This window comes from Pongo abelii, chromosome 4 (genome assembly GCF_028885655.2).
Source record: "Pongo abelii isolate AG06213 chromosome 4, NHGRI_mPonAbe1-v2.0_pri, whole genome shotgun sequence".
Classification (NCBI taxonomy): domain Eukaryota; kingdom Metazoa; phylum Chordata; class Mammalia; order Primates; family Hominidae; genus Pongo; species Pongo abelii.
Window position 1 is genome coordinate 147,273,151 of NC_071989.2, and position 27,691 is coordinate 147,300,841.

Here is a 27,691-nt window from a genome sequence, read left to right on the forward strand (position 1 = left end):
TAAGGATAACACCTTTTATACTCGCCCCTTTCTCCCCTATCAAGTTCATGATTTCTTTATGTTGCTCTTCAATTTAAAGTGTACTGAGGTGAAGAATTTATTCGCTGTCAGAAATATTAACCTTTTTGTCAATAACGCAGTACCCATGTGTCCTTTTTAATTGCTTCATTCCTTGCCCACCTCCTTTGGCTGTGAGCAGCTTAAACAGCTAAAGAGCATTGTTTTACCTTTTATTTTGCTCTCTTCTGAGTACATTTTCAATTTTGTGAATTGAGAGAGTGGCATAGGGAAAATGCCATTAATGAAATCCTGTCTATAAAAATGATATATTATTCATATGATATATACAACTGATTGTGTTTCATCCTTTCCCTGCTGCTACCAGTAACTTCAGTCCAAAATCCTTTCCCCTCAGCTCCAGACCTTGTATTAAAATGTGGCTGTTATTATAATGAATTTGCTACAATAAGATTCTATTCCATGGACTACCTTGTGAATTAAGAACCAAAAAGTGAATGTAACTGGCATGCTTTTGAGCTGTTACCTATACCTCACACTGCCCCCCTCCTCCCGCCCCCACCCACACACACAGTATTTCCCATTATCTGTAACTTCATAGGGTATGGCTTTATTGGTTTGAAATGTATATTTTAACTGCAAATTGGATGATCTGCATTATAACTTTTATTCCGTAGTATGCTGATAATATGTGGTAAAATGGCCTTGAAAAAGGCTCTGTAAGGAGCATTTGAATTAAACACTGACCTGATGTGACTACCTGTGACATCTTGGGTGTTTTCTCAGTGCTTCTATATGATACTGTAGGCTGATATTCTGGCAAAAAGTAAATTTTAAATGAAGCTTCAGTTTTCTCAGATTATGGAATGTTTTCACAAGAGAAGTTAGCTGTCCTTGGGGAGAATGCTGACCTTGGATTCCAGAAGAATTCTAAGCATACTAGCTTGATTTTTCTCACATATTCAAGGGTTTGTAAGTTCAGACCCTTACTTTTGTTTGAGACAAAATTGTCTTACATGTGCTATTTTTAACACTTTGACCAAAAATAAGCTTTTTAGGCAGAATTTAACTACCTCGTCACATTACGGGATGATCAAGCAAAGGCAGTTGGATGAACCTTGTTCTCAAGGGGCATCAGGATTCTTCTTTTCTCTTGGAGCATTGGTAGGCATGACTAAAGAAGCACTCTGCCCAACCTTTGCTCTGTTCCAGAAAAGAGATGCAGTTTGGATACAGCTTTTGATACAGTTTGGGTATTTGTCCCTGCCCAAATCTCATGTTAAATTGTAATCTCCAGGGACCTGGTGGGAGGTGTTGGATCAAGGTGTTTGGATCTGTCATAGCTGGTGCTGTCTTTGTGATAGTGAGTTCTTATGAGATCTGGTCATTTAAAAGTGTGTGGCACCTTCCTCCCCCACCCCCCTTCTCTTGCTCTTCGTCTTACCGTGTGATATGTCTGCTCCCGCGTTTGCCTTGCACCGTGACTGGAAATTTCCTGAGGCCTCCTCAGAAGCAGGTGCTACTATGCTTTCTGTACAGCCTGCAGAACTGTGAGCCAATTAAACCTCTTTTCTTATAAATTGCCCAATCCCAGGTATTTCTTTATAGCAATGCAAGAATGGCCTAAGATAGCCTTCTTGTTTCCTCATCAGTAGAGCTGATGGATTAATGTTTAGACAGTACCTTTGCTAGCTTTACTTATATATTATTCACACACTTAGGTAGACTAGAAGTAGAGAACTTTAAAAGTGGTTCATATAATACGATGTGAATGGAAATGATTAGAAGATCATCTGAGTGGTGATTTGCACCACTGCACTCCAGCCTGCGTGACAGAGTGAGACCCTGTCTTAAAAAAAAAAAGTTATCCTAAAGCTTTACTATGACATGTCAAAGTGTGGATTTCTTTTTATTTGCCCCATTTGGAATTTGTCTTCCCAAGTCTGAAAATGATATTTCATCCCTTCTGAAAAACATTCAGCCATTATCTCTTTCAGCATTGTCTTTCCCATCATTCTCTCTGTTCTTTATTTGAAATTCTTGGTAGTTAAATAGTAGACTTTCTCAGTTTATTTTGCATGTCTCTTAAATTCTTTTGTGGTTTCCACATTTTCCATAAGATGAAAGTATCTTGGTTTTTCTAAAGAATTTCCTCATTTTGACTTTCTAGGTTACTAATTCTCTTTTCAGTAGAGTTTAAGTCAATATTACTTTAAATTTCTGGAAGTGGTAGAAATTACTACTTTTTTTTTGAACTTCTATTTTGATCCTTTTCAAATCTGCCTAATTATTTTTGAGTGTCTTTTTCCTTTTCTGTACTCTTCTGTTAACATAAATATATTTTTAATATTGCATTTTCGATCATTTGAGTGTATGCGTTATGATGGATCTGATTACACAGGTGGTGGTTTTGCTTATTCTTGCCCAAGACGGCTCATTTCCTTGTATACTTTTTTTTTTTTTTTTTTTTTAATTTGTGAGTTCACATTCCTGGAGTTTTATTGTGGGAATTCTTTGAGGCCTGTGTTTAGCTTACCTTCCATGAGGTAAAATTTTCATTTATATTTGCTTCTGCCACCTGCTTAGAGGTACTACTAATACATAACCACTTAAATGTAAAAGTTTTCTGAACCATATACATAACATAATTTCTATACCTAAACCTCTGCAGAGGGCCAGCTTTTGATTAGAATTTGGAGTGGGGTATAGGGGCTTTTTCTTCTCTTCCTCCCTGAGCGAATGCTTAGACTGGGAAATAACCTACTCTTCCCATGGTGACTTTCTTGATCACTCTTACGGTTGATCACTTACTAGGGTTGTTGCCTTTTGCCTGTTCCAGCTCTGTGCAGTCTCTAATCTGAGTCATCTACCTTGAGAGGACCCTGGCCTTGGCCCATTAAAACCCAAGTTCTCATCATGAAATGGTACCTCCCTGCAAAACCCCCCACCACCAACCAGAGGAAACACTGTTTTGGCTGATTGCTTACTTCTCTGAAGTTCTCCTTTCTCTTTTCTAGCCTCTGAGAATTTCTCTTAATTTCTCACCTGCTTAGCTCTGCATTAAAAATTGAAAAAGCATTATTAAAGCATAATCCACATACCATAAAATTACCCATTTTCAGTGTACAATTCAGATTTTGGTAAGTTTACAGAACTGTGCAACCATCACCACAATCTAGTTGTAGAATTTTTCTATTATCTGTTCATACTTCATTTTTCAGTATTGTAAGATATCTTGTTTCTCCTAATAAGATCACCAACACCTTTTCCTGGAAATTGGAAAGGTGGGTGCTTATCATCATTTCCCCTGTGGGTTTGGAAGTAGTTGTTAAAAACTTACTGAGTGCCTCTGAAATGTTATGACCTGCATTTGGGACTTTTACTTTATGTACAACAAGTTTGTAAAAGTTGAGTTTTTGATTTTATTGTTATTTTTGACTTTTAGGCATTCAGATCATTTTAAAGAAGAAAACTCAGGTGCTAGCTTGGCCCAGGGGCACAGGGGAAGAGATATATGTTTTGAGCTCTCTTCCTTTGGGCTGCTGCTGCGTTGGTGGGTCATTATTTAGACTTAAAAGCTCCCTGTCCCACATCTCTTCCCACTTGCTTACTCCTACAACAGGTATAAGCTGTTATGAGAGTCAGTCATTAATTTATTATCAAGAACAAAAAGAAATCTTACCTTGTCTTCCTACAAACGTTCCAGGATAAGAGGAACTCAGCCAAATAGGAAGCCAGGAACAGTTAAGGAAATGGGAAACAACTTGTGTTTGACTTCAGTAAATCATAAATCTATGTATAATAGAGAAAAATAGTCATTATGGTTACAGAAGGAGCAGGATTGAAATAAAGTCATAATGGGATTTTTTCGTAAATGAAACTTCATTTAACAAATTTTATGTAAGTAAAGATCATCCATTGTGGAGTAAAGGTAGAGCCTTCCTAAAAGACTGAAAACGTTGTCTGTCATGTACAGATGTCTAATCTATTGATCTGACACAGGGGGGCTGTGAGTCATTTCCTCAACAGCTCAGATTTGAGCTTGGGTTTTCCTGAAACCAGCAAAACCCAAGGCTGATTGTTTAAATGTTTTCTGAAATCTGCTCTTCCGCAAGGTCCAAACTTCCACACAGCAGGCACAGATGGTACAAAAGAGGGCTGCCTGATCTCAAACTAGTGGTTGTGGTGTCAGTCTTAGCCTACCTCTTCGAATAGTGGGAATCAGAGACATTTTAGTTGTTAATACAAGTAACTGTGGTAGGAAAGATAATTATTCTCCTAACAAATCCAGAGATACTTCTCACTGTTCTACAAAGTCTTGGCTCTGCTGGGTTCTCTGTGGAAGTTAACTGCTCCAAGTGTTTTTCTTTTCTCTTCTCTTCCCCTCCCCTCCCCTCTTCTCTTCTCTTTTCTATTTTTTCTTTTTTGAGAGAGTCTCGCTCTGTTGTCCAGGCTGGAGTGCAGTGGCGCCATCTCAGCTCACTTCAACCTCCACCTCCTGGGTTCAAGCAGTTCTCATGCCTCAGCCTCCCAAGCAGCTGGGATTACAGGGGCGTGCTACCATGCTGGGCCAATTTTTGTATTTTTAGTAGAGGTGAGGTTTCACTATGTGGCCAGGGGCTGGTCTCCCAACTCTTGGCCTCAAGCAGTCCGCCCACCTCGGCCTCCCAAAGTGCTGGTGTTACAAGCATGAGCCACCGCCCCCAGCCTCATTCTTTTTTTGGGACATGGTCTTGCAGTCATGGCTTGCCGCAGCCTCGACCTTCTGGGCTCAAGCTGTTCTCCCAACTCAGCCTTCCAATTAGCTGGGACTATAGGTGCATGCCGCCACACCCAGCCAATGGAAAATTTTTTAATGTGTAGAGATGGGGTCTTGCTATGTAGCCCAGGCTGGTCACAAACTCCTAGCCTCAAATGATCCTCTTGCCTCGGACTGGGAGCCATTGCACCCAGCTCAGAGTGTTTCTCATTCTAACCTCAGGATCTTCTTTAGTCTCATTGTTAATTGTTACCTCATTCTAGAGCCCCAGATTTTCCACAGAAAGAGGCATTTAGGAAGCTCCTCTCCTCGCCCTCTCCTTTCACTGTAGTCAGGCCTGACACTAGTATGTGAGGTTAGCCTCTCAGAGAGCTATGGTCATGATGTTGCATTTGCACATTTGTCATTGTTAGAAGTGAGTAGCCCTGTCGCTGGGGGGTGAATTGAAGCTCATTCATCTGGAGAAGACTGTTAGTGACAGGCACTCCTTCCTCCTCCCAGGCCTCCTGAAATAGGCAGTGTGCTCTTGTGGAACATTACTGCTTCAACAGTACACCAGAAATATTTTAAAGTAATGTTTTAAAATAAAGAACAAGTCTTCCATAACCTTTGTTTTGTTAGTGTTTGTAATCATGAAACGGAAAAGATGGTTTAACAGCCATTTCAGCCTTAGCCACACACTACCCTCATGTGTCTGATGTAGAGAGTACTTATATAATCTTTTGCTTCTTTTTTTAAAATCTTTTGCCTCTTAATTTAAATATTTTTCTGAGTTTTAAGGATTCATAAGATTGAGAATATAGATTGAAATAAGATTGTGCTAGTAGTGACTGTCCTGAATCCAACATTCAAGTGGCCTCCTAAATGATGGGAATAGGCAGGGTGCTGGGCACCTCACCAGGGATCTTTGTTTTTTGTTTTTGTTTTTGAGACGGAGTCTCACTCTGTCACCCAGGCTGGAGTGCAGTGGCGTGATCTCGGCTCACTGCAAGCTCCGCCTCTCAGGTTCACGCCATTCTCTTGCCTCAGCCTCCCGAGTAGCTGGGACTACAGGCACCCACCACCACGCCCGGCTAATTTTTTTGTATTTTAGTAGAGACGGGTTTTCACCGTGTTAGCCAGGATGGTCTCGATCTACTGACCTCGTGATCCGCCCGCCTCGGCCTCCCAAAGTGCTGGGATTACAGGCGTGAGCCACCGCGCCCAGCACAGCAGGGATCTTCGTTAGTCACAAAATGCTAATTTTTTCGGTGATCATCATCAGATTTTGTTTGTTGTTCAAAATGTCGTCTTAAGGCAGTGAAGCAATAGAAGTTGTAGATTACTCTTCATGAATACATCTAATTCAAGCTTTCTCCTTCAATGAATATTTGTTTCCTTTTTTTTTTAAGTCTTACATTTTACAAAATTTATCTTAGGTCATATTTTGCAGTGATTTTTTAAGCAAACAAATAGAAATCCCCAGTCATCTCTGTAGATTTGTCATCCTGAAAAGAAATGTATCTTTGCTTGGGTCCAGATGACAGAGAAGGTAGAACTGTAAGCGTCAGGGAGTATAAGTGTTGCTTCTTTATGTGACTTTGAAGGACTCATAAACATCAGAAATCTGACTTTCCAGTTCCTTTACATTTTTATGTTTAAATTGCACATTAACTTCTTTTGTTTCTCCTTGTGTTTGGGCATTGCAAGATTCTGATAGTTAGCAGTCTTATAGAAAGCTGATAATCCTTAACTGTAGCACTACAAACAACTGCCATAATAGTGTATAATTTTTCTGATGTGTTTATGTGCTTAAGTTGGGTGGAGGAGTGAAAATCAAAGGTTATTGCCATTGCCCTTGTTTACTCTAGCATTTAAATTCCCAGAAAGTGCCTCTGATATTCAACTGCCTACGCCTTTATCATTCATAACTCAGTTTGCAACTGGGGTAAAGATGTGTCTCAGTACCATGTATTCAATTGGGCCCAGATATTGCTAATGGAATTGGCAAGCCTGTTCATTTAGAAATATGGATAAGTGATCACAGCCTTAGCAGTCACTACACAGTAACATTCCAGAGCTTCAGCAAAGGAAGTATGACACAACCTGGAAAGATTGTTCCTGGCTACATGAGCTGTATCATTGAGATGGCTGGACGGGAAGGTAAAGATTTAGGTTCAAATTAAGCCGCATCAGCCAGGAGAGATTCAAGCTGTCAATGTTTTTGAGAACCCAGTTGAAGGGCAGTTTTGCTTTTAACTATGAAACATAATCAGTTTCCTTTTCCACATTTGATCATGATTGCCTTTGGTCCATCTTGATGTTGTCTTCATGTTATTTTTTTTTTGTTTGAAAAATTGCCTGGTGTTCAAATAAAATTCATCTTGCCTTAAATTAAGCATCTATTCCCTGTCAAATGAGAATAGCACCTTAGAGTTTATTTCCTTCCTTCAAGAACACTGCAAAACACATTTTTATTTGAGGATAACAACAGTTCTTCCCTGATGCCCTTGATTCCTCAGCTTTTCTCACCTTATTGCCCATACTAGAAGAACCTTTTTCTGAAGTTACTGTTCAGGCGGGTTAGAGGCCATGCAAAGCATGTGAGTTACAGGCCCTGGGATCTTTCAAGGTTTTGCCACCAACCTGCAATGTGATGTATGTTATGAGTCTGTATAGTTTGCTTTGTGTAGAGTTAAAAATGTGTCCTCATCTAAGTAAATAATCAGGCTGTGAGAAGGGAGGCACCCTTGGTGCCCTTGTCATCTGTTCCAGAATGGTCAGAGGTAGGGCCAAGTGTGTGTTTTTTCCTTAGCAGTCGAAAGAGGAAAATCTTTAAAGATTATTTTTTATGTTTATAGGTTGCCAACTTGGCCTGTTCCATCTCAAATAATGAAGAAGGTGTAAAGCTTGTTCGAATGTCTGCAAGCCAGTTAGAAGCCCTCTGTCCTCAGGTAAAGTACAACTGACACTGGTGACAGCATAACCAAATTGAATTTTGATTCTAGTGGAGATGAGGTTTATTTTGTTAAGTTTTGTTTTGTTTTTAGGATTATAGATGGAAGTCTTGGGGACAGATCACTGACACAGAACCCACATAGTTTGGAATATTTTTTGTTTAATATTAAGTGACATTTGCACGGGAGATTACATGTTACTCCTTGCCCTTCATTAAAAATGCACAGTGGGCTGGGCACAGTGGCTCACGCCTGTAATCGCAGCACTTTGGGATCCCAAAGTGGGTGGGTCAGTTGAGCCCAGGAGTCTGAGACCAGCCTGGGCAACATAGCAAAACACCATCTCTTAAAAAAAATACATATTTTGGCCGGACGCAGTGGCTCATGTCTGTAAGTAGTGGGAGGCCGAGGCGAGCGGATCACGAGGTCAGGAGATCGAGACCATCCCGAGACGGTGAAACCCCGTCTCTACTAAAAAAAAAATACAAAAAATTAGGTGGGTGTGGTGGCAGGCACCTGTAGTCCCAGCTACTCGGGAGACTGAAGCAGGAGAATGACGTGAACCCAGGAGGCGGAGCTTGCAGTGAGCCAAGATTGCGCCACTGCACTCCAGCCTGGGCGACAGAGCAAGACTCCGTCTCAAAAAAAAAAAAAAAAAAAAACATACATAGATACAAAAATTAGCCGACATGATGGCGTGCACCTGTAGTCCCAGCCACTCAGGAGGCTATGGTGGGAGGCTGGCTTGAGCCTGGGAGGCGAAGGTTGCAGTGAGCCACGATCACACCACTGCACTCCAGCCTTGGTGACAAGTGAGACCTTGTCTTGGTGGGTTGAGGAAGGTATGGTGCCCTCCATTGCTGGAAAATACAGGGTGGCAGTGACCACAGTCTCCTTGAGGGAGAGTCTACACCCTCCTTGAGGGAGGGCCATCTGTGACATCTGGCCATCCTGGAACCATGAGAGTTACCCCACACTATTCACCTATATTCATTTTAATGGCCAGTATTTGGGTGTCTGTGTTGGAGGAAACCAAATTCACAAGCTAGTCTCTTTATTCTGTAGTGTCACAAAGCAGCCTTACGATACAGATAGTAACTTAATTTGGCCAGCTTCTGAAGTGAAAGCTCAAGAACTTGTCTCCATTTATAATGGTATATTGGAAGACTGGTGATGAAGCTGCGTTACGCATCTGGCACTCTAGAAAGACTCTGAAGCACACACGACAGCGAATGCTTTTTAAGTGCCCAGTGTGTTGCCTGCCTCCTGTGAGGAGAGCTGAGTTTGTTTGTCTGGCCTGACACTCCTTGTCATTCCAGGGATTTCTAAGGAGTATAAGTAATGGTTCAGTAGAAGAGGTTGCCTCTCCACTTTCCCATGTGTAAATTGCTCATGGCACACTCTGAGGACTTAACCTCTCTTTACATGTCCTGCCACAAGGCAGTGGCCACAAATAAAGGAGAGTAAGCAGAGGGACTGGAGAAATGAAATAGAGGTCATAGGAATGAAGTTTCTATGTTATGTCTGCAACCAATTTTAAAATATTCTGTGACCATTATTTGGCTTTTTTCATATAAATAGTCCCTGACATTCAAGGTAGGCAACCAAAATAAGTAGAGCCTCTCTCGGTGGTTATTAATCTGGCATTCTCATTGGTACATAGGTTAGTAGGGCATTTGTTCTAACACCTAACCATGTGGATTAATTTGCCAATGAGAGTTGCTCTGCCTTAATATTACTGTAATGGACCCATTGTGAATTCACATCATCTGATAGACATTTTCCCAGCGTTAGTCCAGTCCTGAAATCTGCCAGTCATTGACAGCTGCGTAGATATTTGCAATGGATCCAATCACCACATCCAGAAGGATCTTGGATGGCCAAGTTGTATGAGACAGATTTGAATTTGGATTCTTTCTTCAAGTTTGTTTGCCATTTACCCTATCAGCACTTTGTTTTTAATGCCTTTGGTTTTCCATTTGGTCTTGAAATGCTTGAAAAGCGACAATGCTTTCACAAATCTGTGGAAACAGATGGTGGCATACACTGATCACACCTACCAAGAGTATTTATATAAATGATCTTAAAACCCAGGAAAAGAATCACATGGAGAGTCTAGTAGATCCTAATGAAAATGATGGTGTGCATAACTTGTGTGGCTGAGCCATGTCACATGGGTTTGAGTTAGCCATCAGAAAGCAACGTGTCTTCCTCTCCCTTGCAGTTTCATTTTTCCTACTAGAACAGATCTCAAGACGAATAGGCTTTAGGCAGACAGTGCCCAGACCACACTTGGTCCTGGGTATGTGTCCTGAAAGAAACCATGTTTTTCAAGTGTGATTATTCTTCAGATTCTCACCTGGGCTCATTGCTACTCTTGCTCACAAACTGCTATGCACACAGGACTGGACAGGTTCAGTAATGGCAAATAAAGTAGGTGTTTACAGACACGGCCACAGCAAACTGGGCATCATGTGCTTGATTTTCAGTAAGGCAGCTTTGACTTCACCCTAGCCCCGTTATCGCCAGATCCTTTCCTCCTCCTTCTTTCTTGTTTCTTCTTCCTTTTTCTTTTTTTGAGATGGAGTCTCACTCTGTCACCCAGGCTGGAGTGCAGTAGCATGATCTCTGCTCACTGCAGCCTCTGCCTCCCAGGTTCAAGTGATTCTCCTGCTGCAGCCTCCCAAATAGCTGGAATTACAGACATGTGCCACCATGCCCGGCTAATTTTTGTATTTCTGGTAGAGACGGGGTTTCACCATGTTGCCCATGCTGGTCTCGAACTCCTGGCCTCAAGTGATGCCTGCCTTGGTCTCCAAAAGTGCTGAGATTACAGGCCTGAGCCACCACGCCCAGCCCCCTTCATTATTTTAAACAAAAATTCTGCAATTCAGATTTTTCTGTCATATCTCAGTTTTAAACAATCGGTAACTAATTTAAAGTTTTTAAAATCTTTGAGGAGGATAACTCAGACTCTTCTGTATGCTGCCTCTGGCCTGCTGTGGCCCATGTGTTTCATGCCCAGAGGATCTCTCCTTCAAGGAAGTGAAGGGCTGTCCCTCGGAGGAAGAGGGCCTTGATTGTGGAGACCTCTGCCTCCTCTCTTGTGGGCAGTGATCACAAGCACCATGGATCCTGATTTTGAGGTATTCCCTTCCAAGGTCTAGGCAAGTTAATCAACATGTTAGGTAACTAGGGTATTTAGTTAATTTACTAGGAGCTTAATTTGGTGTTTTAATATGCTGCAGCATGTAACCAAACATTTATTATTTTAAAGGGTGTGTTTCTTTATAGTAAGGCTACTGTTGACCTCTCTTCACAGTGTGGAAGAGGTGCTCAGTGTTTCCAGGATATGTTTTAGTGTCTTATGCCTCATGCCCAGGCTGCTGTACATAGGCAGCACTACAGTTTGGAGTTGGCTCCTATACGCTATTTTTAGTTTCTGGTGGGGAGAAATTACAGGTAGGACCATTAGAGGAGTTTTCATCCCCACGCCGCCCCCCGCCCCCCGCCCCCTGCCCCCCGCCGGCCCCTTTTTTTTTTTTTCTTCTTCTTTGAGACACAGTCTCGCTCTGTCACCCAGGCTGGAGTGCAGTGGCGCAATCTCGGCTTACTGCAACCTCCGCCTCCAGGGTTCAAGCAATTCTCCTGTCCCAGCCTCCCAAGTAGCTAGGACTACAGGTGCCTGCCACCACGCCCGGCTAATTCTTGTATTTTTTAGTGGAGATGGGGTTTCACCTTGTTGGTCAGGCTGATCCCACCCTCCTTGGCCTCCCAAAGTGCTGGGATTACAGGCATGAGTCACTGTGCCCGGCCTTTCATTCCCATTTTAAAATTTGCCCTATAGCAAATTAACTTTCGAGAGACATAGGAAAATCCATTCTACAGCACTCACTTTTTAGGAGTTAAACAACTTTAACTCGAAACATTTGAGATGGTAAAGTTGAATTCAGGCCCTGTGCTCACATCTGTAATCCCAGCATTTTCAGAGGCCAAGGTGGGAGGATCATTTGAAGCCGGTATTTCAAGACCAGCCTGGGCAACAGAGTGAGACCCCATCTCCTAAAATAAAAGAAGTGGCTGGGCATGATGGCGTGCACTTGTAGTCCCAGCTACTCAGGAGGCTGAAGCAGAAGGATCGCTTGAGTGGAGGAGGATTGCTTGAGTGCAGGAGTTCCAGGCTGCAGTGAGCTGTGATTATACCACTGCACTCCAGCCTGGGGGACAGAGTATGACCCCTTCTCTAAATATAACATCGAGTTGAGGAAGAAGTAATCTAAAAGTGGCTATATTTTGTTGGGAGAAGGAACCCACATTTTTTGGCGATTTGTTATCATTAAGAGGAGGTAGGTCAGCTCTCTCTCTGCATTGCCTTCTACTCTCTCACTCTTTTCTCTGGAAAGGGACCTGCCTCCATCCAAGCAGAGCGCCCTGGCCTCACAAACTTTTACAAGGAAGCAGTTTACAATTTGGTTTGGGAAGAGACCAGAATCTGTACCCTTTGTATCCCAGGCATTATGTTTTGCTTGTAAATGTGCCCATTTTAGTCTGTAGTAGCTGCTTTAAATATTTTAATTTTTAAATTCAAAACTGTTTGGTGTGCTGGTCAGGAAGAAGAAACAAAAACACAGAAATCCCAAACCTTGCAAACAGCAGCAGGTTTCTGACATTTTGAGTCTTTAAAATCAGAGGAGGGCATTTTGGAGATTATCTCACTCAATATTTTTTCTTAGTTCGTTATGCAAGAATGAGCATTACACATTCATATTAACATTAAGTTAATACACATCTGGCACTTAAATAATTTATAATGCCTGGTTTAATGCATGGCTTTTCTTGGAAATTTACACAAAGGATGAATTAAGTATATGAAGCCTCTACTTATCTACATTTTTTTTCTTTCCTCCTCCCACTTTTTTTTTAAGAGACGGGTTTTCACTCTGTTACCCAGGCTAGAGTGCAGTGGTGCCATCATGAATCACTGCAGCCTTGACCTCCTAGGTTTAAGCAGTCCTTGCACCTCAGCCTCTGAGTAGCTGGGACCACAGGTGGACTCCACCACACTTGGCTAAGTTTTAAAATTTTTTGTTTGCCCAGGCTGGTCTCAAACTCCTGAGGTCGGGTGATCCTCCCACCTGAGCCTCCCAAAGTGCTGGGATTACAGCCTGTGAGCCACTGTGCCAGGTCTCTTTTTTCTTTTGGTATTTCTCACTCACTAAATTGAGAAGTTACTTCTGAAATTGTTCATTCTTCCTTCTGCCTCCTTAGATTTATCTTCCATATTGCTTCTTCTATCATTGTGCTTATGGGAACCCTGATCATATTTGTGGCTGACATGCTTGACACACATCAAATAAGCATAAACTCAGGCTGGCCTGGCCCCTAGGTGATGGGAAAATACATGGCCCTTAAAGGAGCACCCCATACATACAGGACGGGGCAGACCTGTGGCCTCAGCTGTCACTTAACCTGTTATTTCACAATCATGGGACCATCTGCCTTTGAATCGCTTCACTTTTCCACTTCGGTATTCTCTAATCTGGTTTTTTACAAGGCAGTTTCACAGAGAGCTCAAGGGAGATGCTTCTTACTAAAAGTTTCTCTGAGCATTTTCTGTATCCTCCCATCTCTACCCTCCTGTGCCTCCCACCCCTCCTTGACTGAGGTCTGCAGGTGACAGCCCCCGAGAGGTGCTGTGCTCTCTTCATAAGACTTGCCTGTTGCTTTGTTTTTTTGTAATGTCTGATTTCTGTATCTTAAAATTGGAAAGTGTTTCCTACTTTTCTTTTTTTTTTTGGAAAAATCTGTGTATATTTGATATTAGTTCTTTGTATGTTTGGGAGAATTTACCAGTGAAGCCTGGTAACTGTTAAACTCTAGCTGGGCCTGCAATTTGCTTTGTGGGAAGGTTTTTAATGATGAGTTCAGTTTCTTTAATAGACAGGGATATTTAGGTTTTTTTTTTAATTCTTGAGTGAGCTTTGGTAATTTGTCTTTCATTAATTTTCTTTATTTTCTTCCTTCTGCTTGCTTTGGGTTTAATTTGCTCCTTATCTAGTTTTAAAATTGGAAGCTTTAACTCATTGCCTTGAGACCTTCCTTCCTCCTTTTCTGAGGTAAATTTAAACATTTTAATACTATAAATTTCCCTCAAAGCACTGTTTTAGCTGCGCCACAAATTTTTATTATGATGTATTAAATATTATGGTTAGGATGGGCAGGAAGGACTCACTGAGAAAGTGATGTATAAACAAAGACCTGCAGGAAATGACAGAGCAAACCACGGAGGATGTCTCGGGGGAGAGAGCTCCAGGCAGAGGGAACAGCAAGTGCAAAAGCTTGGAGGAAGGAGATCAGATATCTAAAACAAGTTTAGGAATTGCAGGGCCTTTGGAGGCCTTGGTCATAGGCCTTTGGCTTTTAATTTGAGATGGGAAACCATTGAAGGGTTTTGAGTAGAAGAGTGACATGATCTTACTTAGGTTGTAACAAGATCTCGGTCATGCGCAGTGCCTTACACCCATAATCCCAGCACTTTGGGAGGCCAAGACACGGTGACTACTTGAGCCCAGGAATTCTAGAACAGCCTGAGCAACATAGTGAGACCCTGTATCTATAAAAATAAAAAATTTGCCAGGCATGGTGGTGCAAGGCTACAGTCCTGGCTACATGGAAGGCCGAGGTGGGAGGATTGCTTGAGTCCAGAGGTCGAGGGTATAGTGAGCCATGATTGTGCCCCTGCACTCCAGCCTGGGTGACAGAGTGAGACCCTGTCTCAAAAACAAGAAACCAAGATCTCTCTGACTTCTGTGAAGAGGGATAGAAGCAGAGAGGCTCTTTAGGAAATTGCAGTACACAGAATAATAGCTTCCCAAACATGTCAATTTCCTAATTCCCTAAGCCCAGGAATGTATCACCTCACATGGCAAAGGGGACTCTGCAGGGATGAATAAATTAAGGATGTTTAGATGGAAAGATTATCCTAGATTATCCCAGTGGACCCTCCCCCCCGCAATATAATCATAAGTGTCCTTATATGAGGGAGGCAGGGGCATCAGAGGCAGAGAAGAAAATACAGTGATGGAAGCAGAGGCTGGCCACAAGTCAAGTAATGTGGGCAGCCTCAGGAATTTGGAGAAGGGCTGGCTTTTTCACTAGAACCTCCAGAAGGAACACAGATCTGATGATAATGTTGATTTTAGCTCTGTAAGACCCATTTCAGAATTCTGACCTCCAGAAACTGTAAGATAATAGATTTGTGTTGTTTTAAGCCACTAAATTTGTGGTAATTTATTACAGAAGCAATAGTAGACTAAAACAGATGGTATTGTACTAATCCAGGCAAGAGTACAGTAGATATGGTGAGCACTGGTTAGAGTCTGGATATATTTTGAAGGTGAAATTTACTGAAAGATTAGATGTGAGGTGAGAGATAAAAAGAGTCAGGGAATATAACACAGTTTTGAGCCTAAGCAGCTGGAAGGACGGAGTTCCCATTTATTTTGGTAAGGAAAGATGGTTTGGGGAAAGAGATAAGTTTTGGATATGTTAATTTTGAGGTGCCTATTAGACATGCAAGATGCATGTCATGTTGAGGGCAGAGGTCTGAACAGGATGTGTAAATGTGAGACATCACCAAAGGAGTGAGTCTAAGTGAAGGAAAGATCTGGGAGTGGAACTGGGGTCCCTAACATTGAGAGTTTCAGGAGGTGAGCAGTGGCCAGCACAGGAGCCTGAGGAAGCACTGTCAGGACCAGAGCCCCAGAAGCTGACTGTGTCTTAGAAGCCAAGTGAAAGAAAAAGGGAGTTTCTGGGAAAAGATTAGATGAGATTGCCCAGGGGTGGGAAGAGTAGAAAGAGGAGAGAAAGCAGTATAGGACTGACCTTTGAGGAAATCCCAACACCTTAGAAGAAGACGAGAGAGCAAAGGAGACAAAGACAAAATAGCCAGAATGATGGAAACAAAACGGAAATAGTGTTTGAGAAAATCCAACATCCATTCCTGATAGAACACTTTACAAACTAGGAAAAGGAGAGAACTTCCTTATCCTGATAAAGAATCTCCATGAACAGTTGATAGCTAACATTATACTTAATGGTAAAAACTGAATGCTTTCCCTGTATGATCAGAAATAGGACAAGGACGTCCACCCTTGCCATCCTTATGTCACACTGTACTGGGGCTCAAGCCAACAACAGCATTTTAAAAGTTATGATCAGTACAGTGATCGTGCCTAGTTGGGGGCTCCTTGCAAATTTAATAGTAACATTAATTTCCATTTTTAAAATTATAAGTAAGAGTAAACTCCCCCCAACCAACAGCTGTTTTCTCATCATTTATACTTTACCTTAAGTAGGTGGTCCATTCCTGTCCCTGTTTTTCTACTGCTGTTTTGGCATTTTCCTTATTGATTTACCTAATACTGTATATTTAATCTGTAATATATATTTAAATACAGACATACATAATTGAATTTATAGGTTGACGTCTCCCATTGTTATTTTGAAATAGAGTTTTCTAAGACATAAATATTGTGACTAATGGTGACTTAGTATATATGGCGACTTAGTATATAACTGAAGTGACTTTTTTTTAACTTTCGTTCAGTTTCATTGAAACTGTTCGTTTTTTTTACAGATTTAACCTTTACATATTTCATATGAAATGCTTTGTGGGAGATCTGACCCTCCCTTCATTTTGTATTCTGTTTTTTTTTCCTGGCATATAGAAAGGCTGTTGGTTTTTTACTACTTTATATTGTCTTTAGTTACATTAATGAACTTTTATTCTAAGAGTTTTTTCAGTCCAGGTGCTGTGGCTCACACCACTAATGCCAGCACCTTGGGAGGCCAAGGTGGGTGGACCACCTGAGGTTGGGAGTTCCAGACCAGCCTGACCAATATGGTGAAACCTCATCTCTACTAAAAATACAAAAATTAGCCAGGTGTGGTGGCACACACCTGTAATCCCAGCTACTCAGGAGGCTGAAGTGGGAGAATCACTTGAACCCGGGAGGCGGAGGTTGCAGTGAGCTGAGATTATGCCACTGCACTCCAGCCTGGGCGACAGAGGGAGACCCTGTCTCCAAAAAAAAAAAAAATTCAGTTGATATACTTCAGTTTTCTGTGTAATTTGCATTGGAATATGTGATTTTTCTCATTTTTCTAACAGCTTTTCCTGTTATTTTCATTTCTCACCTTATTTCTTTGGCTAGAAAGTCTATTATATTATTATTTAACCAATGGTGACAGTAAGTATTCCAATTAAAAACATCTTGATTTTTTAAGGTAAATGATTTTATAGTTTCACAGCTCAGTGTCGTGTTGGATGATTAAAGTAGCATGTTAAGGACATACCTATATATTTTTTTAAAGAGAGACAGGGTCTCACAGTTACTCAGGCTGGAGTGCAGTGGCATGATCGTGGCTTACTGCAGCCTTGGCCTCCTGGGTTTAGGCGATCCCCCCACCTCGGCCTCCCAGAGTGCTGGGATTACAGGTGTGAGCCACTGTGCTCAACCAGGACACCTCTTTCTATTCCATATTTAGTAAGAGTAATCAGAAATAAGTATTTAATATTATCAACTGTCTTTTGTACACAATTTTGTAATCAAAATGAGAAAACTAACCTTAGGCAAGGTGCTTCCCCTCATTATACTGTATGCGATATATTACAAAGAAAGCATTTTTCCCTTTGTAGTGAAAAATAAGTAAAACGTGTAATTAATTCCCTGCCCATGTTTACGTGGCTCTCTTAGGAAACATTTTCACTAGCCAAATATTCTTAACAGTGTATAGCTCCACTCTGATACATGGATACATTATTGAATTAATGAGTTAATTAATGAAGAAAGTGGTCTTACAATGGTGAACACATGTAGTGGATAAGGAATGACAGGAAGGAATAAGTCTTTTGGATGAAAATGTGGGAGACCACAGCATAACGTGAGAAAAACAAGGATCTCTTCTTCCAAATTATTGCTTAAACCCAGGCACTTACGGAAGTGTTGGGCTATTAATAGTTCATAAACTGGGATGGCTCAGTTCCCTGTGCCTGTGAATCTATAATTGACAGTCTGATAATCTACCAGTTCTAAGTATTAAGGAGGGAAGAGGAACAGTGGCACCAATCCAGTGGGTCTGAGTCTTCTTTAGTCTGTTTTCACCTCCAGCCTTTGGAGGGCTAAGTTATAACATTCTTGAATACCTCTCCAATAAATTGGGAATTACACCCATGATCCAAAGCATCTGAAAAATCACCCCAGACTCCTCCACTCAGGGCCGCCCCCACACTCCTGCTTCATCCAGGTCCAGCAGTTTCCTCTTGTCTTTGCTTCCTTCCTAAGTTGCATGATTATAAACACATTTACTGGGCCGGGCGCAGTGGCTCCTGCCTGTAATCCCAGCACTTTGGAAGGCCGAGGTGGGTGGATCACAAGGTCAGGAGATCGAGACCATCCTGGCTAACACGATGAAACCCCATCTCTACTAAAAATACAAAAAACTAGCTGGGTGTGGTGGTGGGCGCCTGTAGTCCCAGCTACTCGGGAGGCTGAGGCAGAAGAATCACTTCAACCTGGGAGGTGGAGGTTGCAGTGAGCTGATAACGTGCCACTGCACTCCAGCCTGGGCAACAGAGGGAGACTCCGTCTCAAAATAAAACAAAATAAAATAAAATAAATACATTTACTTCTAATAACCCATAAGCACCTTGTATCTAGGAATCCCACTAATTATCCTCTCAGCGCATTTTCATACTACTCTCATTATTCACTTATTCAATGAATACAGCCAAAGGATCTGAATAGACATCTCTTCAAAGAATATAAACAAATGGACAATAAACATATGAATGGTACCTGACATCATCAGCTATCAGGATGGTGATCACTTCAGATCCACTAGCATGGCTAGAATTAACCAAAAAGGGGGAAAATAACAAGCGTTAGGGAAGATGTAGGGCACTGTAACCCTCATACACACTGGTGGGATGTGAAATGGTGCAGCCACTTTGGAAAAAGGTAAAGCAGCTTCTCAAAAGTTTAAGCACAAAATTTACTATATTTCCCAGCAGTTCTACTCCATTCCCAGAGAAGTAAAAACACAGAAACATGTGTATGAGCGTTCATAGCAACATGATTCATAACAGTCAAAGAGTGGCAATAATTCAAATGTTCATTAACAGATGAATGGCTAAGTAAATTGTGGCATGGTCATATAACAGAATCCTATTCATCAACAAAAAGGAACAAAGTACTGGTACATGCTACACATGAATGAACTCTGAACACATTATGTTAGGCCAGGAGCAGTGGCTCATGCCTGTAATCCCAGCACTTCGGGAGGCGGTCAGGAGTTCGAGACCGGTGTGGCCAGCATGGCGAAAACCCGTCTCTACTAAAAATACAAAAATTAGCCTGGCGTGGTGGCACACACCTGTAATCCGAGCTACTTGGGAGGCTGAGACACAAGAATCGCTTGAGCCTGGGAGAGGGAGGTTGCAGTGAGCTGAGATCGCGCCACTGGTCTCCAGCCTGGGCGACAGAGCAAGACTCAGTCTCAAAAAGAAACACACACACACACTAAGTGAAAAAAGCAAGTTACAAAAGTCCACATGTTGCATGATTCCATTTATCTGAAATATCCAGAATAAACAAATCCATAGAGATAGAAAGTAAGTTAGTGGTTGCAAAAAAAAAAAAAAAAAAAAATGGGGTAAGCAGAGTTATGGGAAATGGCTGCTAATGGATATGGATGGGGTTTCTTTTTGGAGTGATGAAAATGTTCTAAAACTGAATGTGGTGAATGTTGAACAACTGCAAATATACTTTTAAAAACCAATGAAATTGTGTCCTTTAAATGGGTGAATTGTAGATAGGTGAATTTTATCTCAATAAAGCTGTTTTTTGTCTTTTTTTTTTTTTAGAGACAGAGTCTTCCTATGTTTGTCCAGGCTGGTCTTGAACTCCTGGGCTCAAGCAGTCCTCCTGCCTCAGCCTCCCAAAGTGCTGGGATTACGAGCTTGAGCCACCACGCCCAGCTTGTTTATCTTTTTGAGGTGGAGTCTCACTGTGTTGCCCAAGCTGGAGTGCAGTGGTGTGATCACAGCTCACTGCACCCTTGACCTCCTGGGCTCAAGCATTGTTCCCACTTGGGCCTCTCAGGTAGCTGGGACTATAGGTGTGTGCCACCACGCCCAGCTCATTTTCTTTATTGTTTGTAGAGATGGGGTCTCACTATGTTATCCAGGCTTTAAAATTAATATTTATTTATTTTTATTTATTTATTTTTTTTGAGACAGAGTTTCACTCTTGTTGCCCAGGCTGGAGTGCAATGGCATGATCTCAGCTCATCGCAGCCTCTACCTCCTGGGTTCAAGTGATTCTCCTGCCTCAGCCTCCTGAGTAGCTGGAATTACAGGCGTGTGCCACCACACTCGGCCAATTTTGTATTTTTAGTAGAGACGGGGTTTCACCATGTTGGTCAGGCTGGTCTCGAACTCCAGACCTCAGGTGATTTGACCGCCTTGGCCTCCCAAGTGCTGGGATTACAGGCGTGAGCCACCACACTTGGCCTAAAATTATTTTTAAACCTTAATAGATTATACATTTTTTGAGCAGTTTTTTGTTTGTCAAATATGACTCTATTAAAAAGAAAATGAAAAATACTTACGCTTAGATACAATGTATTTTTCATGAATACATTTTGATAATGTATCGAGAACCTGAAATGCCACATTTTTATCACAAGATATTTGTAGTGGTGGATAACCAGAACAACCCAGACATCCTACAATAGGAGAATAACAGTGTGTCCATAACATAGAATAATATACTTAGTGTTTTAAACATATATTTAATGATATGGAGAAGTATTTAAAATAAGAATCAGTATAGTCCATTTTAAGTGGCATATAATTCTAATTGTGTATTTTTTGATGTAGCTGCTATATATGTGTCTATATGAGGAGAAAAAAGCCTAGAATTTAGTGTCACTGAAAATGGTAGGCTTGCCACCATGAATGAAACTAGTACAGTTAATTTTTATTTGTTTTATCATTGTCTATAGTTTGCAAATAAAATATGTATTACTTCAACTTCACCATATAAAACATTGTTTAATGCTCTTCCCCTTCATCTTTGTGATAGTTAGGATAGAGCGTGTGGGGTGATGTCTCCTAGTGAAATGCATGTAAGACAAAGCGATGACTCTGAAAAAGAGTAAACAATGAAATTTAATATCTTTTGCAGGTTATTAATGCTGCATTGGCTTTAGCAGCAAAACCACAGAGTAAACTGGCCCAAGAGAACATGGATCTTTTTAAAGAACAATGGGAAAAACAAGTCCGTGTCCTCACAGATGCTGTCGATGACATTACATCCATTGATGACTTCTTGGCTGTCTCAGGTAATGAGCTAGTTCCCCAGAGAAGTATGTGAAGATGTTCATAATTACTTTTGTCTAAGTTGTATTAATGGGCAAACACTCCTATGTCTTGGCAGGTAACTTATTCTAACAATAATATTGTGCTGGTTTTCATTTTAATGTTAAAAAAGCCATCAGCTACAGGGTTTTCAAGTGACAGCTTCTCAGCTACTGGGAAGTAGCTGGGGTTGGAGATGTTTCCCTTGATAGGGCTGGTCTGAATCCTAGGAGCATGAATTAGAAACCTGGCTGGCAAAGGCTTATCCCTGCTTGTATAGAGTGAGGTCTTTCAACTGGGACCGGTAGAACACCAGGACCATCCATCCCTCTTGCTGCCATTGTGTTTAGAAAAAACATTGATCTGTGTCTTGGTGGAGACTGTGGTTATTTGTTATGAGCCTATGAAACTTAGGAGAAGAAGGGATTCTCAACACCATCACCTTTAGTTTCTTTTTTAAAATAACTTCTTCCCTTCTTGGAAAGCCTCTCTTCTGTCTCTCAGAAATGATCGTAGTCATAGTTTATCTGCCTACTTTTCCAAAGACTCTTCTGTCTGCATGATGCACAGATAGAAAACAGAGAGGAAATATTTAAGTGCCATTTAATTATGAACTTGCGAAAAATAAATCTGGGTAATTCACCTCACAAAAACAGTTGATTTCATTATATAAACATAAACTGGTAATGACTTAGTAAATTGCATTCATATAGAAAATGTCTGTCAAATGCAATTCAGTGTTTATCACACAGAGATAAATTTCAGTCCCATCTTCTTAGAGTTGAGTAACTATAAATGCATTCTCCATTTAACGGGGCCTCTGTTGCCCTTGGCTGCATGGCTTGCTCTCTCAAAGTGCCAGACTTCCTGAGGCCAGTGGCTGTGGGCAGAATCAGTGGCTAAGTTTTTGTAGGGCTGAAACTACCTGTCACCCCAGGGAACCACGGGCTAGAACGTGGCAGTAGGGCTTGAAACAGAAGCAGAGCTTAAGTACATGCACAGCACAGTCCTCCAGCAGTGACCTATATAAGGGTGACTGTGTGTTCTGCATGCCAATGTCTCCCTGTCTTCACACTCTCTCCTTAGGATGGGTAGCCTTGGCTTAACTGGAGAAACTGGGGAGCAAGCAATCTGTAAACTGCAAAAAGTAGGGGGTAAACCATCTTGCTGCAGGACTGCCAAATTGCAGGTGTTGGTACTTTAAAACAAAAATCTCATTTGCAAGCACATCTTTGCAGGTGCCAAAAATGCAGCAATGGCTTTTTTGGGAAATCTTGGCCTTCTGTTGTTTTTCCCAATGAAGTACTGAATTATTCTTTTTCATCAGTTTAGAGAAAAACATTCCACCTTCACAGCACACTTTTAAGCAAACAACAAATTCTGAAATCTAAATGCAAAGCCCCCCCCTGGATAAATACTATATTCTTAAAGTTACTTTTTTGAGATTAGGTTAGGTATGTCTCAGGCTTGGTCTCAAGGGATTTTCAGTCCTCCTATAGCAAAATAAAATGTAACAGCATCAAATGTCCCTCATGCACCATTCGTCAAATCAGTGAAGAAAAGGGATTCTGCAGCAGCATTTAGTGGATTCTAGGCAATATCTTTAGGGCATATGACATAAAAGAATGGAAAAGAGAAATCAAATTCTTTTAACAGATACACTGTTGTCTGGTGAGTGTGTTCAGTTTTTATGCAAATGTAAGAGAGTATAAGAGGGATTGATTTGATGGAAAGGAGCTTAGACAGTTTCTATTTAGCAAATAAAATCATGGAACAATTCTTTCAGTCAAAGGTGGTGGTGTTTTCAGAGCATCTGAATTTTAGAAGTCTACCTGGTGTGTTTTTCTGATGTTCTGTCACAGCCCTGCTTAGGAATATTAGGTAATTAAATCATTAATAGGGCAAGGCCTTTCTTCATAATTCCTCTGATTTATATAATATGCTTTTTAGGGGGGAATAGATAAAGGATGGAGACAAGCAGATGCCTGTGCAGGTTTCTACTGGAATGACCAGTTAATTTTCAGCATTCAGACTCCTTTATACTCTTACGTACATACCTTACCCGTGGTAGCTTTAGCAATTTTTTTTTTTTTGAGACGGAGTTTTGCTCTTGTTGCCTAGGCTGGAGTGCAATGGTGGGATCACTGCAACCTCTGCCTTCTGGCAGTTCAAGCAATTCTCCTGCCTCAGCCTCCCGAGTAGCTGGGATTACAGGTGCTTGCCACCATGCCTGGCTAATTTTTTGTATTTTTAGTAGAGACAAGGTTTCACCATGTTGGCCAGGCTTGTCTCAAACTCCTGACCTCAGGTGATCCACCCACCTCAGCCTCCCAAAGTGCTGGGATTACAGGCATGAGCCACCGTGCCCGGCCTAGCTGTTGCACTTTTTATTTCGGGGGACTAGAGATATTTCCCCATTGCACCTGACACACAGCCTAGGCAGGTGTCATCTGCAGCAGTCATGGGCAGTATTTAGATGGGAAGCCACATCTTGGCCCTGACCTGACCCTGCCCCATTTGCCAATGTCCCCTGGCCATAAAGCATAGTCATGCTTCGGTGGACCCATAGTGAGATGGGCTTGTTTTTGAGTAGGGGGCTGCCTGGCAAGTGCCTAGCACAGGATCTGGCTTTTGAGGTAGGTGGGCTTCATAGCTTTTACGAAATGAACAGCAGGGATGCACCCTGACTTCTTAGAGTGGTTGTTTTCTACTGTCTCCTGGGGCTTGAGGCCCTTTGTTGCAGTGTGAGAGGTTTTATATAGTATTTGCATTTGTGATTTTCCACCATCAAATTCTCTTACACTTCATGGGGCCTGGATATTGGCTATAGCGCTGTCCAGTCACTAAGAACCTGTCCAAGAGGAAATCGTTTATGGAGTAGGGCTTCAGCTCCTTTGTTCTGGATATTCTGCCCCATTGGCTCCAGAAATTCCCTCATACTTAGAACAAGTCATGTCCTGATTTGTGGCTCAAAAAGTAATGGTCATCTTGTATATAACCTGGTGCAGCCACCAAGACCCCGATGCCAGCATTTTATGAGGCTGTAGGGCATGGGGAACTTTGATCATTGTCAAATATGTGACAGTCGCGCTTGCATAGAAAGAGAGGAATATGCCTGATACCTCCAGGGAGGAGGGGTAGGGTCTCCTCACCCCCAAGTTGTTCTATTCCAAATGCTGCCTTGTAAATATTGGAGATGTTTAAGATGCTAGCATTCAGCAGACCAAGAATATATTTATATTGACCAATCCCTTAAGGAGAGTGGTTTGAAATTCATCAAAGTGATAGACTCTTTGAATTTCACTTGGATTGTATTTGATAAACGTTTTCCATGGAAGTGTTATTGATTTCCATTCTCTGAGTGTGCTTACATGTTGTAGTTTTGGCTCCCTTATTTTGAAGATGCAAGTGGTTGCTTAAAGAAGCTCTAATTGGGTTTATTAAATGTTTTGCTAAATGCTCTTAGAAACAATATATATGCATTAAATGCTTTGGAGCAACACTTGGAGTGGTAATTTGTACTCTCCTTCATTAAGTGTCAGTGTGTCCAAAGAATTTGGTCTGATTGGGAGGTCATTAAATACCTAATTATTATTGTACCTAAATGTTGGTTTTGTGTTTAATAGCAGAAATGCTAAACTATAGACAGTTTCTCTCTTTGGAGGAAGTGGTGAAGTTAGATTAGTGGTGATTTTTTTTTTTTTTTTTTTTGAGATAGAGTCTCGCTCTGTCACCAGGCTGGAATGCAGTGGCGTGATCTTGGCTCACTGCAGTCTCCGCCTCCCGGGTTCAAGCGATTCTCCTGCCTGAGCCTCCTGAGTAGCTGGGATTACAGGTGCCTGTCACCACACCCACCTAATTTCTGTATTTTTAGTAGAGACGGGGTTTCACCATGTTGGCCAGGATGGTCCCAATCTCCTGACCTCGTGATCTGCCCGCCTCGGCCTCCCGAAGTGCTGGGATCACAGGCGTGAGCTACCATGTAATCAAAAATCACCCGGCCTGTGATTTTTTTTTTTTTTTTAAGCCTACTATATAGAGAGTTTATATAGCAAGCCCTCAGAAAGTTCGTGTCACAGGGTAAATCCGCTACATAAAGTATGAAACGTTGTTTTCATTTTCTTTGTGTGCAGCAGCCCTGCATATGCTGCATGCCATAAAGATACCCAGGGCAGAGGGTACAAAGAAGAGGCTCTATTGCTACACCTTGTAGACTGAAGTTCTGACATCTTTTATGGAGAATGCCAGTTGGCATGGTTCCTGGAGGGCAATTAGGTACCATACTTCTACTTTAAACATATATGCTTTTTAACTCAGCGATCTCATTGCTAGACATTTTCTCTAGGGGAGTGTCACAAATGTTTGCCAAAATACCTGTATAAGGATGTTTTCTTCAACCAGAATGTCTAAGGAAAGATTGAATTAAGTGAATTATAGCCCCTCCATCTATTCAGTACAGTACTATGCAGCCATTAAAATGGATGAGGTAGATCTGTAGGGCCAGACCTAGAAAGGTTTTCAAGTGAAAAAGATACAATAGTGTCCATAATATAATTCCTTTTATATTCATTTACATATAGTTGTCTATATTTTGTATGGACTGTTATACATATGTGTATGAAATTTTTTCTGTTAGAAGCACACCTATAAATAATGTATTGAACAGTTGTTCATGGGTACAGATTGGTGTGTCTGCTCATAGTGGACCTATGTTGTTTCCTTAACTAAAATGATGTATGGTTTCAGTTAGTGTGGACAGAGCCTGTCCCCCTCCGTTGAACAGTGGACTCGCACCTCCCCCCATCAGGTTCAGTTGTGGAGAGCAGGCTGGGTGCTCTGTCCTGGGTGTGTGGTAGCCTCAGCGAGGCTGGGGTTTTCCTAGAGACAAGTGTTTCATGAGGGTAGAGAATATTACTTTGGTCAGCTTCCTGAAGTGGGGAATATTACTCTAAAAAATGGCGTACTCTTTCCTGGTTTAGGTTCATGTAGAAGGCAGCCAAGATGAATTCAAGAAAGTCTAAATGGATTAAAAAAAAAAAAACAAAAACCATAGAGGTATCTAGACAAAGGTTAAAAAATCCTTGGTGGAAGTTTGGGTCACTTTGTTTAATGAACGGAAAGGAATGCCATACTTCATTGATTCTGAAACAGGGATGAGTCTTAAAATCAATGATACGAGAAAACATTGGCTCTTAGTTTTGCTATCAACATGCTTTCTTTCCATTTTATTCCTTTCCTTAGCAATGCAAGTTTCATCTTAACGGTATTGTGTTAGATCCAGTAAAGTAGCAGTTTTTAACCCAAGAGCTTGTATGGTAGTCCTGCTCAGTACATTTGTTTAGTTTGAATTATTAGAGTTTATATATTTTAAAAATGCTTGTGATGGGCTCCAAATCCATTTATTCTTGTAATTGGTTTAAATATCCCTCTTAAAATGTGTTTATGTTAGAAGTTTAATATGTTTACTTTTTCATTAGTTCAGTGATATAAACCCTGGCAAGTCTCATAATTTGTAATTAATAGAGACCAAAATATGATCTTAACTATATTGCAGTAATCTAGTTTTCCCTTCTCTAATAAGAATTCTTACTGTTTCCTGGCCTTCCCTGGAAAGGTGTTTTTTGTTTGTTTTGGTTTTTGTTTTTGAGACGGAGTCTCACTCTGTTGCCCAGGCTGGAATGCAATGGCGCGATCTCGGCTCACTGCAACCTCTGCCTCCTGGGTTCAAGCCATCCTCCTGCCTCAGCCTCTAGATCTGCGTCATCCACTTTAATGGCTGCATAGTTCCCATAATTCATTTATCCACCCTTCTCTTGGACATTTTGGTTGCTTCCACGTTGTTACTACAGATGAGTTCGAGCAAACCCTTTGTGGTGGGGTTCCTAAAAATTTATAGTGTCAGGCATTTTGCTTTGAGGAAAAATAGTTTTGGTGTGTTGCCCAAATTCAGCTGTATGACTGTTAGGAGCCACCCATCAGCTTCATAGGAGTCAGGGGTTTTCACTTCTAGGGACCCTTCAAATATCACAATAAGCCCATCTATGTACCATGAAGAGGGTTATTAAATAGTTCATCTCACACCTCAGGGTCCTCTAGAGGAGGCTTCAACCTGCTTTCCAGCACCTTCTCCTATCCCAGGGCTGTACTGGCTTCTTGGTAGATTGTCTGAATATCATCAGCATCTCCTGGAAGGAGAGGGAGAGGGGACAGTGGACTTTTGTTCTAATTTAGCCTTTCCTTTATTTGGGACATAGGGTCAGTGAAGCTAGAGGAAGGAAGTGAAGCTAGAGGAAGAGAAAATTCTATGATAATTTTCTGCCAGGTTTACAGAACAACTGTGTCTCAAAGATGGGCATTGTTTTTTGTGTGTGTGTGTTTTTTTTTTTTTTTTTTTTTTTTTAAAAACCTGGAATGAAGATTGTTATTCTTGGGGGTGATAACAGGTTTAGTTTCTGTCTGTATCACTAGTCACTGGTTTCTCCAATGAAGTATATGTAAAACTTTCAGCACTGTGGCTGGCACCAAGCAAACAATAAATGATAGATGCCAGCTTAC

The 27,691-nt window shown here is 41.4% G+C and overlaps 1 protein-coding gene across 5 annotated transcripts in view; it reads left to right on the forward strand.

Annotated features, from left to right (window-relative positions):
- Positions 1–27,691, forward strand: part of CTNNA1 (catenin alpha 1) — a 177,093-nt gene that overhangs the window by 139,163 nt on the left and 10,239 nt on the right. For all 5 annotated transcript variants that reach the window (XM_024246966.2, XM_002815937.5, XM_063724497.1 and 2 more), the window contains 2 exons: positions 7,618–7,710; positions 20,964–21,120. In XM_024246966.2, coding sequence (XP_024102734.1) covers positions 7,618–7,710; positions 20,964–21,120 — 250 coding nt within the window. The remainder of the gene's footprint in view (positions 1–7,617; positions 7,711–20,963; positions 21,121–27,691) is intronic.